This window comes from Camelina sativa, chromosome 10, assembly GCF_000633955.1.
Source record: "Camelina sativa cultivar DH55 chromosome 10, Cs, whole genome shotgun sequence".
Classification (NCBI taxonomy): domain Eukaryota; kingdom Viridiplantae; phylum Streptophyta; class Magnoliopsida; order Brassicales; family Brassicaceae; genus Camelina; species Camelina sativa.
Genome location: NC_025694.1, coordinates 19,721,646 through 19,741,156, shown reverse-complemented (window position 1 = coordinate 19,741,156; position 19,511 = coordinate 19,721,646). Strand labels below are relative to the sequence as shown.

At 38.5% G+C, this 19,511-nt stretch overlaps 2 protein-coding genes across 2 annotated transcripts; one reads left to right on the top strand and one right to left on the bottom strand.

Moving 5' to 3' along the window:
- Nucleotides 11,134–13,008, top strand: LOC104720524. Its single transcript, XM_010438415.1, has one exon. The coding sequence runs from the start codon at nt 11,134–11,136 to the stop codon at nt 12,997–12,999; it is 1,866 nt and encodes a 621-aa protein (XP_010436717.1). The 3' UTR covers nt 13,000–13,008.
- LOC104719379 (condensin complex subunit 3-like) lies at nt 13,126–19,505 on the bottom strand. Its single transcript, XM_019230514.1, has 12 exons — nt 19,048–19,505; nt 18,728–18,931; nt 18,472–18,617; nt 17,971–18,239; nt 17,799–17,896; nt 17,030–17,177; nt 16,512–16,951; nt 15,687–16,201; nt 15,543–15,603; nt 15,178–15,456; nt 13,737–13,998; nt 13,126–13,600 (listed from the first exon to the last, which is right to left on the bottom strand). Exons 1-12 carry the CDS (start codon nt 19,495–19,497, stop codon nt 13,284–13,286), a joined length of 3,189 nt encoding a protein of 1,062 aa, XP_019086059.1. The 5' UTR covers nt 19,498–19,505; the 3' UTR covers nt 13,126–13,283.

The following is a 19,511-nucleotide window of genomic DNA, read 5'->3' as shown; positions in this document are numbered from 1 at the left end:
TTCCGGGAGAGCTTTATGTCATGTTTTCATTCAATTGACCTTGTGTTTGGATGTTTTCTTTTTGTTTATCTTTTGGACGAGTTTTAGACGGGATTATCTTTTAAGACTTTGAACTTTGAATCAGATTCAAGGAAATCTAAAAGATAAACACACAAAAACAAGATGTTTATGCTTGAGAAGCACAAAGATAAAAAGGGGGAGATTGAAGATGCATTATTTGAACGACAAAATGAACTACATCAGAAGGACACAGCACTAGTACAAGAACATAGTATCGAGTTATCTATGTCGGCAATTATATAGCTTGAAGACTTACACAAGATTAGAAGGCACTAGAAGCATCTAGAAGATAAGAGAGTTTCATGTTTAGGGAATGTAAACATGAGGAAAAAGGATAATTTCCTAATCCAAAAAGAAAAAGGAAATTGTCCAATTCCTATTAGAATTAGATTAGGTAGTTTGCTAATTAAATAGTCAATACCTAGATCTATAAATAGGGGTGCTAAGCCAAGGTTGAGCTTTATCTAATTCCTGTTTCATTATCGTATTTATAATTTCATGAATCCCTACAAATTTTATATGCCCAATGGTTTTATCTTATTGATTTACGTCGCTTTCATTTCTGTTTAATTTGAGTAAAAACAACAAAAATCTCTTTTTATTGGTCTTAACTCTATTTGAGTCTAACAAATTTGTAGTGTAATTTTTAGTATTTTTGGATTTGATCCTAAAGTATTACATAGTCATGTCTTTTGACTCTGGTAGTGTACACATTAATTTTTAATTCTTCTTTAATCAAAATTCATTCAAAAAAAGAACGTCAAACAATTAACAATGAAATTAAATGAGACGTTAAATGGTTTGAAAAAAATCTATAAATCTTCAAAAATGAAATCTAAAATAAAAACGATTTTCACGAATGATTGACATCTCTACTCACTCTTCCTCATTATCTGATAATATAGATCCGGAATCTTTTTATCATTCCAAATATCATCCCGATGTTATCAGAATTACTACCAAACTAAGAGATATCCCATGCTTAAAGCACGAATCAACATTAAAAAAAACTATTATAATAATAAAAATTATTTTTAAATATTTTTTAAAGTTATTTTGTTTGAAATAATATATATTGTTAATTGTTATATAAATCTATTAGTCTTTTTGATACTAATTATGTTAGAATATTATAGTATTTTATTTTTGACGTATAATACAATTTTATATTGTTTGTTTTTTGTATTTGCATCATTATATTGTGAAATATGAAGTAGTAATTTTAATATTATAATTGTGAACAAATAAATTTTTTTAATTTATCATCTATATAAATTTAGTTTTATCATCTCACCAATGTTGAGATTAAAATACAAAATGTTTTATAGATTGAGTAATATATCTTCGTTTTAAAAAAATAAAATCACAACATATGCAGAAAAATTTCTGCATTTTATTAATCATAAGTATTATATGAAAATTCCAAACAATTTGTAAATAAAAAACAATAAAGATGATAGGAGAATCATAATTTGAAATCTTAAAAAATTCTTCGAAATTTAGTTATTAACAATAATTTTATTGGGTACTTGGATATAAAATCTTAGTTTTTGAAATTCTGATTGGTTTCTATTTTTTAAAAAAATATTTAGTAATTTTCGTTTATAATTTATTAGAGAGGGAAAATATATTTTTTATTTTTCTAGATTTTTTTTTATTTGATTTGTTAGCGTTTTTTATTTTTTAACTAATTATCTTTATTTAATTAATTAACTTAGCTTAATTAAAATTTTCTAATGGCAATTGAATGTAATTCTTTACACATTTTAAGGTTAGTTTCATATTTGTACTGTAGTATTAATATAGTATGATGTANAAAAAAAAAAAAAAAAAAAAAAAAAAAAAAAAAAAAAAAAAAAGAAGAGCTGCTTATATATCACAATGCACGGTAGTATTAGTTTATGTATCAAAATCAACCCTATAATCATTTGATCAGTTTCTAATTGACATATACACACCAAAAAGTCTTTATATTTACACTATTTTTTTTATCAACGAATTTACACTACTTCTAAAAAAATAATGTTTCCAGCTTCGAATTGGTTTATTAACTAGTACTGGAATTCATAAACACGCATATTCTTAGTTCTCCATTATATGATTATATTGCATGATCTTACTCATTTCCGATACTAATTAATTAATGTAAGAATATGCAAGGGCTAGTATATACTAACTATAATTATTAGATTAGGGACACATATTATTATTAGCTACAGATGACTTGATATCACACATTTCTAATACTACATTAGATTAATTTCTATCTCATGTGAAATGGTACCAATGAATTTGAGTTTGTGCGCCTCACCAATGAATATATGGGAAGCTGGCTCTCTTTTTGTTTAATCTGGACACGATTTTGGTGGAAAACATTTTGCAATGTTGCACTCTTAAAATCTTTTTTTTTTATAACAAAACATGATGTGAGCCAATGCGAGGGAAAACCGTTTACAAACAAAACATGATGCGGCGAAGTACGCGCTTGGCGTGCCATATAGTCCGCAATTACATTAGCATTTCTGGAAATAAGAGATAAAGAGAAAGAAAAAAACTCCTCCTTGTCAATCTTGATGTCATCGAAATAAGTCTTGAAAGTCGGCCAGTCCTGAGGGGAAGACACCATCTTCACCAAGTCTGAGCAGTCAGTATAAAAAGCCACTTCTCGATGATCATGACCAATCATGCACCTCATAGCCCAAACAAAGGCTTCGACTTCTGCATGCAATGGGGAAAGACTCTGACGGAAGTTGGCGTTTCCCTTCATCGGCGAAACCTCCGTAGCGGCTGAACACACCCAACCTGCACCCGCAAATGCGTCTCCCCCTTTCCACGATCCATCGACAAAACACCTATAACCGGAGAAGTCATTAGGCAGGGACCCTACGCGCCCTGTTCCTCGAGTGCTAGGTGCACTAGGATTCGGTGATATATATGCACCATCCTCCTCTGCCTGAGCCTGTAACCATGTAGAAGCCTCCCCTATCGCTAATCGTACAACATTCTCAGGGTTATCCATAATATTATCAAAAACACGAGCATTCCTCGCCCTCCATATATACCACATAATCCATGGGAAAGCCGCAACCTGAGCACCCGGATTAGCAGAACCCAAGTAATGATCTACATTAGCATACAAAGAATCTGTAGGAAATGAAACCGGTCCGACCGGCACCTGCGCTAAAGCCCATGCCTGTCGAGCTGGCGGACACCGGAAAATAGCGTGATGTACCGTTTCCTCGTCAGCCCCACATCGAGCACAACCTGAATCACAGGCAATGCCCCGCCTCTTCAGGTTTGCCAAAACCGATATACACCCAGATAAGACTTGCCATATAAAATGCTTTATTTTTGGTGGACACGCCACTCGCCAAACACCCGCTAGGAGAAGATAAATTTACGGCCCAAAACGAGACACTTGACACCTCTGTTTTGCCGAACGTTCAGCATCATACCCTGATTTGACCGAATACTTTCCGGACTTTGTAAAGTACCAACCTAGTGAGTCAGCTATCTGAGAACTACCCAAAGGTAATCCCCTGATCAAAACAGCATCCTCTGGAGTAAAATGCTCAAGGAGCATGTCCATTCGCCATGAATTAGTTTGGCGATCAATAAGATGTAAAATTTTTAACAAAGGATCCTGAGAAGGTCCCTTATTCATAGCTGGTCTTGGGAATTGAGTTGGTATCCAAGGATCCGTCCATATAGAAATGGAATCTCCAGAGCCAACCCGTATAATAAGTCCTTTGTTTACCAAAGATCTAGCTGATACGATACTCCGCCACCCATAGGATTGAGAATAAGAACGTATAGGATCCATAGGGTTTGAATTCCAATAATATCTGCCCTTAAAAACCCGAGCAAAAAGGGAATCAGGTGCCTCAATTAGTCGCCACAATTGTTTAGCCAATTAAGCAGTGTTAAAATCATCTACATTTCTAAAACCCAAGCCACCCAACTGCTTGCTCGCACATAACTTCTCCTAGGCTAACCAATGCATCCCCCCAGACTGTCCCGAACTCCACCAAAATTTTGCCACAGCACTTGTCAATTTAGACGTGACTGTTTTTGGTAAACGAAAACAGGACATGACAAAAGTCGGTACCGCAGTGGCCACTGATTTATCATGACTTCCTTCCCTCCTTTGGAAAGTTGCTTCGCTGTCCAACCATTTGTACGACTCTGTAAGCGATCCCGAACAAAAGAGAAAACTTTCGTTTTAGACCCTCCTAAACTCTCAGGTATCCCTAAATACGAACCCATCCCGCCCAAATTTGATATTCCCAGCACCTCATGTACCTCACGTTTTACATCCTCATCAACCTTGTGTCCAAATTGAATTGAAGACTTAACAAAATTAATTTGTTGCCCAGAGGCCGCCTTATATTGCTTTAAAATGTCCAAGATAACCCCACATTGATCCTTAGTAACCTTACAGAAAAAGAGGCTATCATCCGTAAACAATAGATGCGTAATTGGCGGACATTTATTAGCCACCTTGATTCCTGTTATCCTTTTTTCACTCTCCGCCTTCCGAATATTGGCAATGAGGACTTCCAAACAGAGAATAAACAGATAGGGAGATAAAGGATCACCTTGACGCAGTCCTCGCTCAGGAATAATCAAACAATTAGGTTGACCATTCAGCAGAACCTTGTACTTAACCGAAGATACACAAAACCAAATCCAGGAAACCCATTTTTCCGAAAAGCCCATTTTACGTAGCAAGGCCTTGACGAAACCCCACGTAGCAAGGCCTTGACGAAACATCTCTTGAGCAATCAAAATGTTATCCAAGATCAGCCGACCTGGCACAAAGGCAGACTGAGTCTCCGATACGAGATTAGGTAACACCAACTTGAGTCGTTGACACAAAATCTACGAGATGATCTTTTACCCCACATTACAAAGACTAATCGGACGTAACTCCGCCATCCGGGTTGGCTTGGCCACCTTGGGAATAAGGCAGATATGCGTTCGATTTAAACTCTTATCAAAAACCCCCTCCTCAAAAAACTGATTAACCATGGAAACAAGGTCAGCTTTGACAACTGCCCAAGCCTTCTAAAAAAACAAGGCGGTCATCCCATCCGGGCCCGGCGCCTTATCCGGATGCATCATAAACAAAACCTCACGAACCTCAGCCTCTGTCACTGGAGCTGTTAAAAGCTCATTAATCTCATCCGTTATTACCATTTTGACCTCCCTTAACGCCTCCTCAAAGGAATCGGGAGAGATGGAAGTAAACATGTCTTCAAAATAAGATACAACAGTATTACAAATATCGTCCTCCTTCGTACACCATTTATTATTCCTATCATACAGACCAATTATTCGATTCCGCACCCTCCGCTGCTTTGTTTGTGCGTGAAAATACCTTGTATTTTTATCCCCCACTCGCATCCACCGATTCCGACTTTTTTGATACCAATAAATCTCTTCCGCCCTGTAAGCCTCGCGCAATCGGGAAGTTAATTCCGAAAGCACTTCCGGATCCACCGCATCATCCGCCTGGGCTACCTCCAACTGTCGTTTAAGATCCTCTATCGTCTTCCTCCCAAAAGGAACCTGTGCCTTCCTCCACTGAGAGATTGCTCGTCTACAATTTCCTATTTTGGCCACCAAAATAGGACTATCCTGATCGCCATCAGCTCCCCAACCCTCGGAAATAGCTCCCATCAAACCCGGTTTACCAACCCAACGCCTACCGAACATAAAACACTGACGACCACACGGCCGTTTGACCCCAATATTAACCACCAGAGGTTTATGATCCGAAGCGATCTTAGGCAAATATTCTGTTACCATATCCGAAAACTGATCATGCCAATCCTCTGTACCTAAGGCCCGATCCAACCTACACCGAATTGGTTTCTTATCACGCCAGCCCCGCCATGACAAGTAATCACCAAGATAAGGAAATTCCAAGAGACCGCAGTCCTGGATCATCCCGTTAAATGAACAGAAAGATGTCGCATGTCTAACTTTACCCCCTTGTTTTTCATGATTCCCTGTTAACTCATTAAAATCGCCAACAACCAGCCAAGGTGTTGATCTCAAAATACTTATCCTCAATAACCTTTCCCAGACCATATCCCGATTTTTGGGTTCTGGGTCTCCATAGATAAATGTTATATTAAAAACTTTGCCATTATGTACCGCTTCAATATCAATGATTCGGTTTGTGGCCAATAAAATTGAAATAATAAAATCATCTTTATTATAAAATAATGCCAAACCACCACTACAACCAACAGGTTCCACTGTTTTTAAATATTTATAGCCAAAATGGCCTACAAATTGTTCCAAATGGGAAAAACATTGTTTTGTTTCCATAAGAAATAAAAAATCTGGCCTATGTGTCTTCCATAAATCTCTGAGATGACCAATGGTGGCCTTATTACCAAGACCTTGACAATTCCAACTTAGGATATTCATTTACTGATATTTGGTTTTGGTGGCTTGGCCCCACCAGGACCGACTTTTATCCCTCCCTAGGTCTTAGTAGCAACACCGCTTACCCCAGCCTCCAGACCATATGGCGGAGGATGTCAACGTGGAGACAAAAGCATGTTAGCATTCCTCTTTTTCGTAGAGACCCCTCTAAGCACCAAAAACCCCTTCCCCTTCTTTCCTTTATCACCTATCTCCCCTGTGTTTAGAGCCCCCGTCTCATCATTGGGAGGGATAATGCCCTCACTCACAATCTTTGCACCATCGGTCTCCATTAGCAACTGATCACTCTCACTTTCCTCCAAAACAGAGCCCTGTTCTGGCACACCAGATGTCTCCCCATCAGCATCTTCTATGGTCTTGACCACCGTACCACCCCCACTAACAGTATCCAGATCCTGTAAAACCGCATCAGCAGTGTCCGATTCCAAAGAGTTCCCAGCCAAACCTACATGTTGCAAGCTTTCGGAATCCTCAGCGATCTTCTCCTCTACTAACGAGGCCTCCCCCATTTCCTCTCGCAAATCAAAGACAGAGCTCTCGTCCTAGACCCTATCCGCCTCAACTGTGTCCAAACAAATTCCCCCCAATGCCCCAGCAGTTTCTGTCATCCCAACAGTGGAAACAGCATTCTCCTCAAAACCCTTTGTACCATCGAGAATATGACCCTCTTCAAGGGGACCAGAAACTTGAACATCCTGCTCCATTGGAACTTGTACCTGAGCAACCTGAACAACCGTTGGATCCTCAGTCTCCTGGAATAGAGACTTCTTGACCTGCCGGTGCTTTCTTTGCTCAAAATTTGGCTCCCTCACCTCCTCTGAAACCAAGTGCAACGCAGAAACCTAACGTTGACGAGGCTGCCCCCTACCCAACCCATTCCTCCCTCTTTGATCTTGCATACCCGGATTGGAGACTCCCTTGGAAAAATCCTTCTGCCTCGACGACTCTCCCAATCCGTATTCAGGTCGAGACCGTGGACAACCATACTGGTTTCCACTTCTTCCCCTGAAAGGCCCAGCCTGACCCGTATTTCTCCTCCCCTCAGCCATGACTGCTCCCTTATAACTCATAATAGAAGCTTTCTCCGATTGATCCCCCTTAATCAGCGAGACACCGTGAGCTACACCATTAGTTACTGGGCAGACAGCTTCATCATGACACAAACTGAAGCATTTCTTGCACCAACCGTGGAGATTCTCATAGAAAAGATACACAACCGTAACTTCTCCATCAAAAAACACAATATCAAGCTCAAAGCAGATTGGTTGAAGCCCGTCAATCGTAACCTGCACCCTCCCACGGTCAATATCAACCGCTTCAACCACCCCCAAATCTGACCCAATATCGCGAAAGGTGGGTTCTGCCCAAAACTGGATTGGTACATCAGAAACCCGGATCCAGAACTTCAAAGATGACGGGTAAGCAGGATCCACCACCGGAGTCCATCTCACCATAGACACCATCCAAGAATCAAAATGAAAAGGCTCCTTTGACAATACCTCGATAATGTCAGCTTCCTCATCAAAATCGAACTGAAATTTACCAGAGCCTAGGTCGGCCCCAGCAACTTTCCCCTCCACCTGCCAAATGCGCGGTAACATGAGCAACAAAGCTTTCATGTCTTGCATTTGTGGGTTGAAACATCTCCCAATGACCGTTTTGGAATAACCGGCGATAAGCGCAGAATTGTCAAAAAAAGAGATCTTGACTCTGCGTCTTGGTCTTGCATCACCCTCCTTCTGTCCCGACAAACCCTTCTCCATAAGACTCGCTTGAGACATTATAACCCGAAAGGAAACACACCAACAAAAAATAGACAGAGAAAAAAGGACCAATTTGCTATGCCAAGAAAAGGGGATAATCGAAAAGTGCCTCAGTACAATGAAACCCCTATCAGCTTTATAGGAAAAGCCAGACCAAAAAGGCAAGCAAACCAGAGCAACCAGAATAGGAAAAACCATCTGCCCAAAGAAGGAAAGAATAGCAATCCCAAATAATGGAGAAGAGATTCTCCAATCCGTATCCTCAAAAATTACCCAAGAGGATCGTCGATAACTGATCCCAAATCCCAGTAAAACCCTCTCAAATTGCTTCCCCAGATACCAAGAAACGAGAAAACCCACAAAGAGACACCCCCAAAAGGAAACCAAATAAAGAAATGAAATATCGTATCCTTCTCTGATTTTCTCCAACCCCCAACAGTTGCACATCTGCGAGATCACAAATCCCATCACAAGGATAAACCCCGAATGGGAAACCAAATGACAGAATTGAAAGCCATATCCCTGTCAAAATCTCCCAAACCACCTGTATCGGCACCATCTTCGCGATAGAGGAACCTCAATCATCCAAATAGAGACAAACCATCGCCCACACCAAAAAACTGTATCCCATATAATCTCGAGAAACCCCCCAATTACCCACCAGACACAGAATCAAGATCATGGGAGGGTTAAAACCCTAGATCCGCCGTCATCGAGAGTCACACTTTTTGTTTTTGACCGAAAAAATGCACTCTTAAAATCGTTCTGTAAAATAAATACGAATTAGTTAGTATCAGTTATGCACATAAATTCTATTTACCTGAGCAATAAGTTCTTAATTAGAATTTTCTTAAGGTGAAAGTTGGAATCGAAGAATTATTCCAAACCAAAACGAGTTGGACGAAGTAGATTTTACCAATGTCGAAAAAATTCATTTGAGAATTGGTTTTACTCATGATTTAGCTTGTAAATAAGGCTAAAGGAGTTGTTAGTTGTTACCAGATGGCATATATATCAAACAACATTGCCATTGTTATCCTAGGAAACACATGATACTTGAATACAAAGACTTCCCCTACCTACAAAGACAATTCAATAAACTATGAGATTTTTTTTATTATGTTATATTATATTTAAATTATGCATACTAAATTTCTTTTAGAATTATTTTAACTTTTAAATATGTCTTTTGGATATTACAAATAAAATATTACTTGACCAAATTTACATCCAAATTAATAATAGGGAGATATAAGTTTCATATATGTTACATTATATATATATATATATATTAATGATTATATATGTTATTATTTTTATTGAGTTATTTTGGATTATATATAAATATATTTATTCCTTTGGACAAGAAATCACAAGATATTTTTATTTTGTTTTATATGATATTTTTATTTTCTAATAATTCTGTCCATGTGAAACAAAGATTTTAAATTTTATGAAGTTAGTAATGTGAATATAATAGTTTTGAAAATGACCTAATGTTTTTAAATTATTGATGGCTAAAATTTAATGGTATTAGTTCTTAAATTCCACTATTCGAGCAAGGATTATCCACATTTTTATCTCATTCAGTGACCAATTTTTTTCTTTTCTAGTTTGTGTTGATGAAGAAGCTTATGTTAACTTATTCTTATACTTATTACTTCACTCAAAGCTTGGTCCACGGAAGTTTAGCGTCCCTTTTATCAAATTAATTTGGCTTCTTTTCTTATATTTTAGCTCAATGAACCATTTTAATTTAAACTTATATTTTTTTTTTCATTCTTGTTGTGTTCTGCTTTCTTAGTTTTTCCTCTCTTTTTTTGCTATGATTTTGTTGCTCGTGGTTGTTGAGTAAATTACCAAATTCCCAAGCCTTTCTATGATCCATTAGTTCATAACTAATCCGTATGATTTAAAAATAATTTTCTTGATTATTCTCTACTGATTTGTCAGAGACCAGCATACAAGGTCCAGAGCAAGGACCTAGGCTTTAGAAACTGATGTCAAATGGGGATTCAGGTATGAGTTTCGACTTGACAAAGGATTATGTTTACATTTTTCTGAAGTCAGCTGCTGAAAGTTAGTACTGAGGAAGTGGATGAAAAATATACACCAAACAGTCTTTGAATTCTAAAACCAAACCAAATTATCAAAATGGTTTTATCTTCCAAACTTGAAAATGAAAGACCAAATTAGTTACTTCACGGAATTCTTAGCTTCCCAAAGGGACCAGCAATATATGGATGAACGTTTCCAATACTCATTCCTTTTTCCCTATTTATTATTTCTTCTATGCTTCATGAATGCAAAACAATGAGATACCTGAGGATTTGAGAGAATAACAACCATGTCAAGTCCTTTGAATCTTTCCACCAGTCTATAAATACTTGAAGCCTGGAGAACTTTTACATTGAAGCTCTTCTCTTTCTTTGCTTACGCAATCTATCTTTATCTCTCAGATTTAGGAGTCCTGATAACACCTAGGTGGTCTTCAACGAATTTGTTGTTGATAGGAGTTACGACTCACCTATTTTACTAATACATCAGTCCTTTTTTCGATAACAAATTCACCAAAAGAATATGTAAGAAAAAATTCTAGTAATTTAAATATTTTCTGATGTTGTGTTATCAAATTTAAGGTATTCTCAATTTTTTTATTATTTTTTGGTAAGCACAAAACAGAACAAAGAGTAAAAAATATTAGTTTCCGTTTTGGATTAAGTCCAGTCTTTAGGATTCAGTTTCGGGCATAATTAACGCAACCACTTCCAAACTCTTCTTTCCTTAAACCCTAAGAGAACGAAACAGATCCAAAACTTTCTCAAGAAAAAACTTCAGATTCTACCCTACAATGGCAGATTTTGCAGCAAATCTGTCCTTCAAAGCCAGAGAGATTCTCTCGACTCCAAGCCACGAAGGCTTAGTGACGCTCGTCGATCAACTCTTCACGCCTAGAGAATCCGAAGAATACTTAAAAGCTCGTATTCTCTACGACTTTTGCGTCTCTAATTTCCCAGACTGCTTAACCCTAAAGCTTCTCAAGATCTATAGATTCTCTTCCGACGACGTCGTCAGACTCCGATCTATCTCGCACCTCTCTGAAACTCTCACGGAAAACCGCAACAACTTCGAGATCTCTGGCCTCGCTCTCGACGAGATCAAACCGCTTCTGATATCTTGCTTGACGGTGCAAAACCCTAGAAAGGTTGATACAGACTACTTGAGAGTCATTGTTTCTTTCGTAGCTTATAACGTTATGGTCTCTCGTAATGAACGATGGGAAGAGCTTAGTGATTATATACTCTTGCTTGTGAATCAAGATCCGATTAGGGCGTTTAGTTACTTCGTAGATTTGCCATCGCTTTACGTTGGATTCATTCACAGGTTCTTCCATAGGTTACGTGAGGAAGTGTACAAGGTTTTGCTTCGTCCTGAGAAAGATAGAGATGGATATTGGATCTTGGCTTTGAAAGCTGCTGTTAAAATGGGGATTCAGATTATAGATTCCGACAATAGATTCGATTTGACAAGAGAGATACTTCACAATGTTCTGAAATCTGCTAGTGATGTTGTGTGGATGGGGATGGAAAGAGAGTTTCTGATAAGAGGGATTAAATCTCTCGAGAGTTACCTTGAGAAAGACGCTAAAATGTGCAAATGGAGTGCCAAACAATGCCGTTTTGTGGCATCGTTTGCGTACGGGGTCTCAGGAGTAGGCAAAAATACAAAGGAAGCTGCCAAGAACATCTTTGTAATGGTTACGAAAATGGATAAGTATGTTTGGAGTTCGGCCTTCAAACTCAACCATTTTTGCGTTGATAATCATCAAGATGTCAGAGTTGGATGTGACCTTGAATTGTACTACCAGTTTTGGAAATGTACTCCAGTGGAAGTCTTGAGTTCCTTTGCAGCATCTGGTTCTGATGATAGGTCAAGAGTGATAGCAATCAGACGACTCTACGATGTAGTCTGTGATCACACTTCAGACCAGTGGGAAATAGATGTTTCAGAGATCAGAGATCTTCAGCCATTGCTCATCAAATGCCTAAAGGAAGAAGGAATGCCTGAGAGCCTATACAGGATACTTGGTCAGGTGGTGTTCCATGTTGCACAGGAGACGTTTAACTACGAAAAGGATCCATGGTTTGATCTATGGGACTATATTGCATCAGAAAGCAAAGCAGAGTTCAAGAAAGCCGTATATATCTTCCAGTGTTTAACAATGCAGCTTGAGTTTAAAGAATTTGTTGTTCCTGCTATAACCAATCTTCTTCCAGAGATTCATAGCAGGCTAACTGCACCAAAAGAGTTGTTAGTTGATAACAGTAACTGGGTCTTGACGTTTACGGGTGCTTACTGTTCAGCAATTCACTTGCTAGAGATCAAAAGTCAGGCTGGATACGTTAAGGAAATTGCACATAAGATGATAAATTCTGTGAAAGAGCTTGTGGAAAGAGGAATGGAAGTTGGGCTTGTGATGAGAGCTTTCAGAGATCTTGAACGCATTGTGGAGAAACAAGGGGACTGGTACATGACTTGTGAGTACAGATTCCTCAAAGGTTTGCTTCAGAGGCTCTACACAATCAAAGGTATGAAAATGGAAAGTAAGATTGTGTTGTGGAGAATTAATGTTAATAAGATCGAGAGGTCAGTGGATGATAATCTTAAAGTGTTCCCAAAGAGTGAGTTTGATTGGCTGAACCAACCTGAGTCTTAGGCAAATTCATTCTTGCAGTATCCAGTTTTCTTTTTTCATTTGTAGTTTACTAGTTTTGTATGTTTTGGTTCTTACATGTGTTTAGTATTTTTTTAATATTGTCTTTTCCAAATCCAAGTTTTTCCATAGCAAACATAACATGAGATCACATAACAAGCAATGAATTCATTACAACTTACAAGAAGATATCTGTCTACAATCTTTCACAACCGTCACAAAACACACATCGACTTGGTAACAAACGTACAAACAACAGAACGAATCCTAAAATCAACTCCCTGTAATTATTCATCAGATTCATCTGAATCCTCTGCTGTAACGTCAGATGAACCTTCTTCTTCCTCATCATCCTCATCTACATTGCTCATTTTCACTCTGCTTGCTGTCATTTTGGCTAAAGCAGCAGCTTTACTTGCTCGATGTGATCGGGTCATCAAAGCAGAAGGTGGAGGAGATGCTACTTCTTCTTCTTCATCAGAGGAAGTTTCTCTAATCCTTACTCGTCTTCTTGACTGAGCTGGTCTTGTTGAGCAAGGAGCAGGTGTCTTTGGCACTGTTGTAGTTGCAGTGATGTCCAAGTGGTAGCTTACTCCGAGTGTTTCTGTTATTTGTCATAAGCAAGAAACAATCAAATTCTCTAAAGCGTAAACAAAATAGACTCTAACATAACTTTAACTATCTAGTTTTACGTCTAACTAATACCAAACTGTAATGTAGAAGGCAAAATATCAATGTACCAAAGATGGAATCGGCTTGATCTTGTGTAAGCTCTTCGCTGGGACAAACATCCAAAGATTTTAGATGTTCAAGGATCGGTTTCACCTCCCTAAGAAGCTCCTTCTCTGAACATACAGAATCTGCAAGTTGGCTTAAAAGCTTTTTCATCAACTTTATCACATTTTGTTTTGATGGTTTCAGATGGAGCAGCACAAGTGTTTTGCACAGTGCTGCAACATATGCCTTCTCAGCAGCAGTCTTTTTTTCCTTGAAGCTAAGCATCTATAGGAAACAACATTAGCAAACGGGTTGACCAGTGTTACAGAGATCTTGAGAGGATGATTGCTCTCAGCTAACTAGAAAGGCAAAAGACATTTGATGGTGAAAGTGCAACTACTCTCTATTATCGCATTAATGGACAAGATAATTTTGGTCAGATGTATGCTTTCTTCATTCTCCACTAAACTTTCCTGGATTTTGAGAAAAGTGTGATACGATAGACGTCTAAGGAAAGCAACTAACCTCGATGGCTATGCGTATGGCTAACCCTTCTTCAGTACAGTTTAGTAAAGGCTGGATAGAATCTTCTGGTGAGTCTGGTGATTTATTGAATTGGGTTTCAGGCTCACCTCTTGTCTCTTTTTTGTAAAGCGGGGTTTGCATCATTTGTAGAGTAAATCTGGATGCTTGGACTGCACGCTTGCGTTGATTTGATACAACATATGACGAACTCTTACAGTTTCCATCAATACCAGGCCACATTGAACGTATGAGAGGAACAAAAGCCTTTGACACATATCCCTGCATTGCATGAAAAATCATTCAGTAGAGTTATACAAATACACCATTAAACCTCTTTCTCTTAAGGACATCATGGTTTCTGTTACCTTATGCTTTTCGGAGAGGGAAGCATAGTGCTCAAAGAAGACAGATAAACACTGTTTAAACCTGGAAAATGAATAAGAAGAACAAATTATTAGTATTAGTTCTGGTGAGAAAAGTTACCCATTGAAAGCACNTTAGATGTTCAAGGATCGGTTTCACGTCCCTAAGAAGCTCCTTCTCTGAACATACAGAATCTGCAAGTTGGCTTAAAAGCTTTTTCATCAACTTTATCACATTTTGTTTTGATGGTTTCAGATGGAGCAGCACAAGTGTTTTGCACAGTGCTGCAACATATGCCTTCTCAGCAGCAGTCTTTTTTTCCTTGAAGCTAAGCATCTATAGGAAACAACATTAGCAAACGGGTTGACCAGTGTTACAGAGATCTTGAGAGGATGATTGCTCTCAGCTAACTAGAAAGGCAAAAGACATTTGATGGTGAAAGTGCAACTACTCTCTATTATCGCATTAATGGACAAGATAATTTTGGTCAGATGTATGCTTTCTTCATTCTCCACTAAACTTTCCTGGATTTTGAGAAAAGTGTGATACGATAGACGTCTAAGGAAAGCAACTAACCTCGATGGCTATGCGTATGGCTAACCCTTCTTCAGTACAGTTTAGTAAAGGCTGGATAGAATCTTCTGGTGAGTCTGGTGATTTATTGAATTGGGTTTCAGGCTCACCTCTTGTCTCTTTTTTGTAAAGCGGGGTTTGCATCATTTGTAGAGTAAATCTGGATGCTTGGACTGCACGCTTGCGTTGATTTGATACAACATATGACGAACTCTTACAGTTTCCATCAATACCAGGCCACATTGAACGTATGAGAGGAACAAAAGCCTTTGACACATATCCCTGCATTGCATGAAAAATCATTCAGTAGAGTTATACAAATACACCATTAAACCTCTTTCTCTTAAGGACATCATGGTTTCTGTTACCTTATGCTTTTCGGAGAGGGAAGCATAGTGCTCAAAGAAGACAGATAAACACTGTTTAAACCTGGAAAATGAATAAGAAGAACAAATTATTAGTATTAGTTCTGGTGAGAAAAGTTACCCATTGAAAGCACAAAATCTCTATACCTCAGTTGTTCTTTTGACTCCTCGCTGAAATATAATGCAATCAGCTTTCCCAAAACAAAAGGATAAAACGATGAGGGCAAGCTTGGGTACTTCTCTCCTAGAAGAAGAAGTTTTGCAAACCCCTCCCCAACGGTTGCTTTAACCGACTCATGTTCATTACTATCTGTGAATGCTCTCCAGTCATCACTTTCAAGTCCAGCATACAAGAGATCGAGCATTTTAAAGTTCATATCTTCTTCGGCATTGGATAAGTCGATGGGGGCAAAATCAATGCTTTCATCCTCAAATTGTGACAAGAGATCTTGTCCCATTGCCTTATCAACTTCTGTTGGGCTATGCCACATCCCAAGATCAACTAGTGCCTTGCAAGCCATAATACTAATAGGAGGAGGGCTTCTACAAAAAGCTACCCGTAGCTGCCTTATAAGCTCTTCACTAGGCTTCTTCTCTAACAAACCAAAAAGACCAAGGCATTTTATAGCAATCCTCTGCACATCCAAGTGAGTGTGCTTTGCCTGCATGACATGAATCATATCAGAAACTGTGTTTGTTTGTGCAAGTGCCAAGTTTTTTATGCAAAAGGGATTCAACTGTATGATAAGGTGTTTCCTTAAAATTGTTGACACCTTTTGACAGTTTTTCAATGAAACAAAAGGATTCAGAGATCATATGGAATATCAGCAGCATCTTAAATGGAAAATTGACATGAAAAATAAGCTGCTTGATAACTTCAAGGTCAAAATTTAAGAGAAGATAAAACAAGAAGCGCCCCTAAGCAGTGATATGTGACAATAAGAAATAGACAGAGGAGAGTAAAAAATATACCCCTGGAAGCAACAAAGCATGCAATATCTCTTCTGGTTCAATAGCCTTCCCTTGCAGTGAATGCAAAGATTTTCCATTTTCCAACAGAAGACTTGTCAAAGAAAGCATGTGCATCCATTGCAGGAAATCCGCAGTCCTTTCCCTACAGGGTCTTGCTAGTTCTTCAACAACAACAAGTATAACTTCTTCATATTCTCCAGGGGCAGCATGGACAATCTTAGCTAACTTGGACACTGCATCAGCCCAATCTTTATCACCACCAAGGTTTATACCATCTCCAATCACAATACTGTTCCCATCTTCATCTAATTCTTGCTCAAAAGGTCTGTGGAGCAGCTCCTGGACAAAAGAACTTGCAGTCTTGTGGAGCATAGCATCAGAGAAATCAAGCATGGTTCCCAGCAATAATAGCTGCCTCGAAGCAAAGTGATGATTTGGTCCTGAAAATTATATATAAGCAGAGGGTCCCAAACAAAACAACTATGTTTTGGGATTTAAAAAAATATATTTGGGCTCACCAGCTTCTATATGAGCTTTAACTAGATCAACATAATCAGAAACTGATGCAGGAAGAATTCTTTCCAGCAAATCATTAGCATCTGAAGCTTCAGCAGCATAAACTGCTGCCTCAGCTCCCATAGCAGTAGCAGCATCAGAACCCTTTGCCTGTATGACAATCTCATCATTTTTAGTGTGTCCCATACATGAATATAAAACTACTACTACGAGCATAAAATCATTACAAGAACCAGGAATTGTATTTCAAAGTTCATACACTAACTGTATAGCAAACAATATATTCTAAGAGGATTTTGACTTAGTTTAGGCACAACCTATAGATATATATGCGTTCTCGACCAAAAAGGCTATGCAATAGAAGAATGTGATGCAAACTGTCAATATGTGTTTTATAATTTGGATAGTACTGATGCATTAATTTCTGAGACGTTTTTGTTTGACATGTCTGGTGTTCGAAGCAAAAAAATTGGCAGTTAAATGGTAACTTGAAATCAGAAGGAAAACCGGTTTAGACAAATCATCACAGGAAATTTAAATAGAAATTGTCCAACGACCAAAATAATGCCAGTAGAAATTGGCATTCTCTGGTTCGTGAATCAAGCAGTCAGTTATGGAATTCATCAAAAGCATCTCAGTTTAAGCACATTATCATCCAGTTAAGCTAAATAGGTTAATATTTCAGGACTTGTGGCTTCAAGAAATACATGTTTATAGCATAAAAGTACCTAACACCAGAGAAATGAATAGTTGGTAAGTTTACAGACTTACTTGAGCACTTTTGTTCAATTTCCTGCATATAATCCTCCAGTAAAGAGCAATCTCTGGCTCCATAAGTTGGATGCTGGGTGCAGAACACGCGCTCTCATCTAACACAGGTAAAGAAAATATAAGCACATGCAGAAACTTATGCATTGCATATATAGTCCAGATTTCAACAGACCTCTAGCTTCACCATCTGCTGACAATATGTACTGCTGGATGCTTTTGTCATCGGTGGGCATTATCAATCCTTCACTTAACAGAACTTCCAACGCCGATTCTGCTACAGATTCATATGTTTCAACATCAAGGTATTTAAGAAATTTAATAGGATCGCCTTGACAAGAGTTTGACAGCCATTGATCTTTCATTAGCTTCAAACATTCCGTTGAAACATTTACAGCACGGTCAGCAAGTCCTCTCTGAAGAATTGTGGTCCTAAGCTTGATGCTAACACAACAAAATGAAAGAAATACCAGTCAGGAGAAAGAGAAGGACATTAGGGAAGAGGAAATACAACTTTCGTCAATAAGGTCAAGTGTAGAACATTTGTTACTAAAAAAAATGGTATAAAGCTTCTATCTGAATAAAGTAAAAGAGACAGAAACTTTAGGCTGAATCTGACTATGCAAAACGATGAAGAAGAAATAAAGAGACCAAAGCTCTAAAAGCCCAAATTCACCTCAGACTCTGAAGAGGAACTTTATTTGCAAGAACTGAGTAAGCAGCTTTGCGTACTGATTCATTAACATCGAGCGTGCAATCAATAATTGCTTGGGTGGTTGCAATCGAAGGAGGCAGAGACAGAACAATTGTTTTGCGTACCTCCTGAAAACATTAAAAAGCTAAAGCAATAAGACTTTGGCAGGCATGATGACTTACATTCAAAATGTGATTTAGGATGTAGCTATTTAAGTACAACAAGACAGAAACTTTACCGGATTCTGTTCCAGGGGAAGCACCTCAAGAAGCAAATCAAGAATGTCACTGTTCTCAGGATCGTTCACAAAACGTGAAAGTGACCTGACAGCAAACGTACGGATAACAGGAACTTTATCCCGAACACGCACCATCATACAATCAATTACATCATCCCACAATTCATCCGCTACTTCCACTTCATCTGGCAGCCTCAATATAATCTGTAAAGAACACAAATGTACAGAAGAATAAGGTCTCAAAATCCAAACAAGCTAATCTCATATTTGACCTAAAAGACCTTTACCCAGTAAACTGAATCGTAATACTCTTATGATACCTCTGAGATTATCTGACACGCTCTAAACCTAGCGTTTCTGTTCGCAGCCACAGACCCAGCCACCAGAAACTTTAGAAACTCTTCTAGAAACTCGTCGCAATCGGAATCACCATCTGGATTATTACAACGAAGACAAGCGAATTCCGCCGCGAATCGAACAACACGCTCCGCCGCCGCGGTTCTCCGTTGAGCGGCGATGAAAAGAGGGGTTAGGGTTTTGAAAAACACGGAAGAGAATCTACGGACTGAAGAAGGAGAAGACGAGGACGAGGAGTCCTCTTCGTGGTCGGACTCAGGTGAAGATAGTTTCGACCGGATTGTGGCGAGCTCCTTTAGCTTTCGGTTGTGAGTAGCGTATGATGTGCGGGACTCGTTTAGGATCTTGGCGATTTTCTGGGTTAGGTTTCGATCTGCGTCGGAAGCCATGGCGATTTCGGATTCTTCGCCCATTTTTTTTTTTTTTT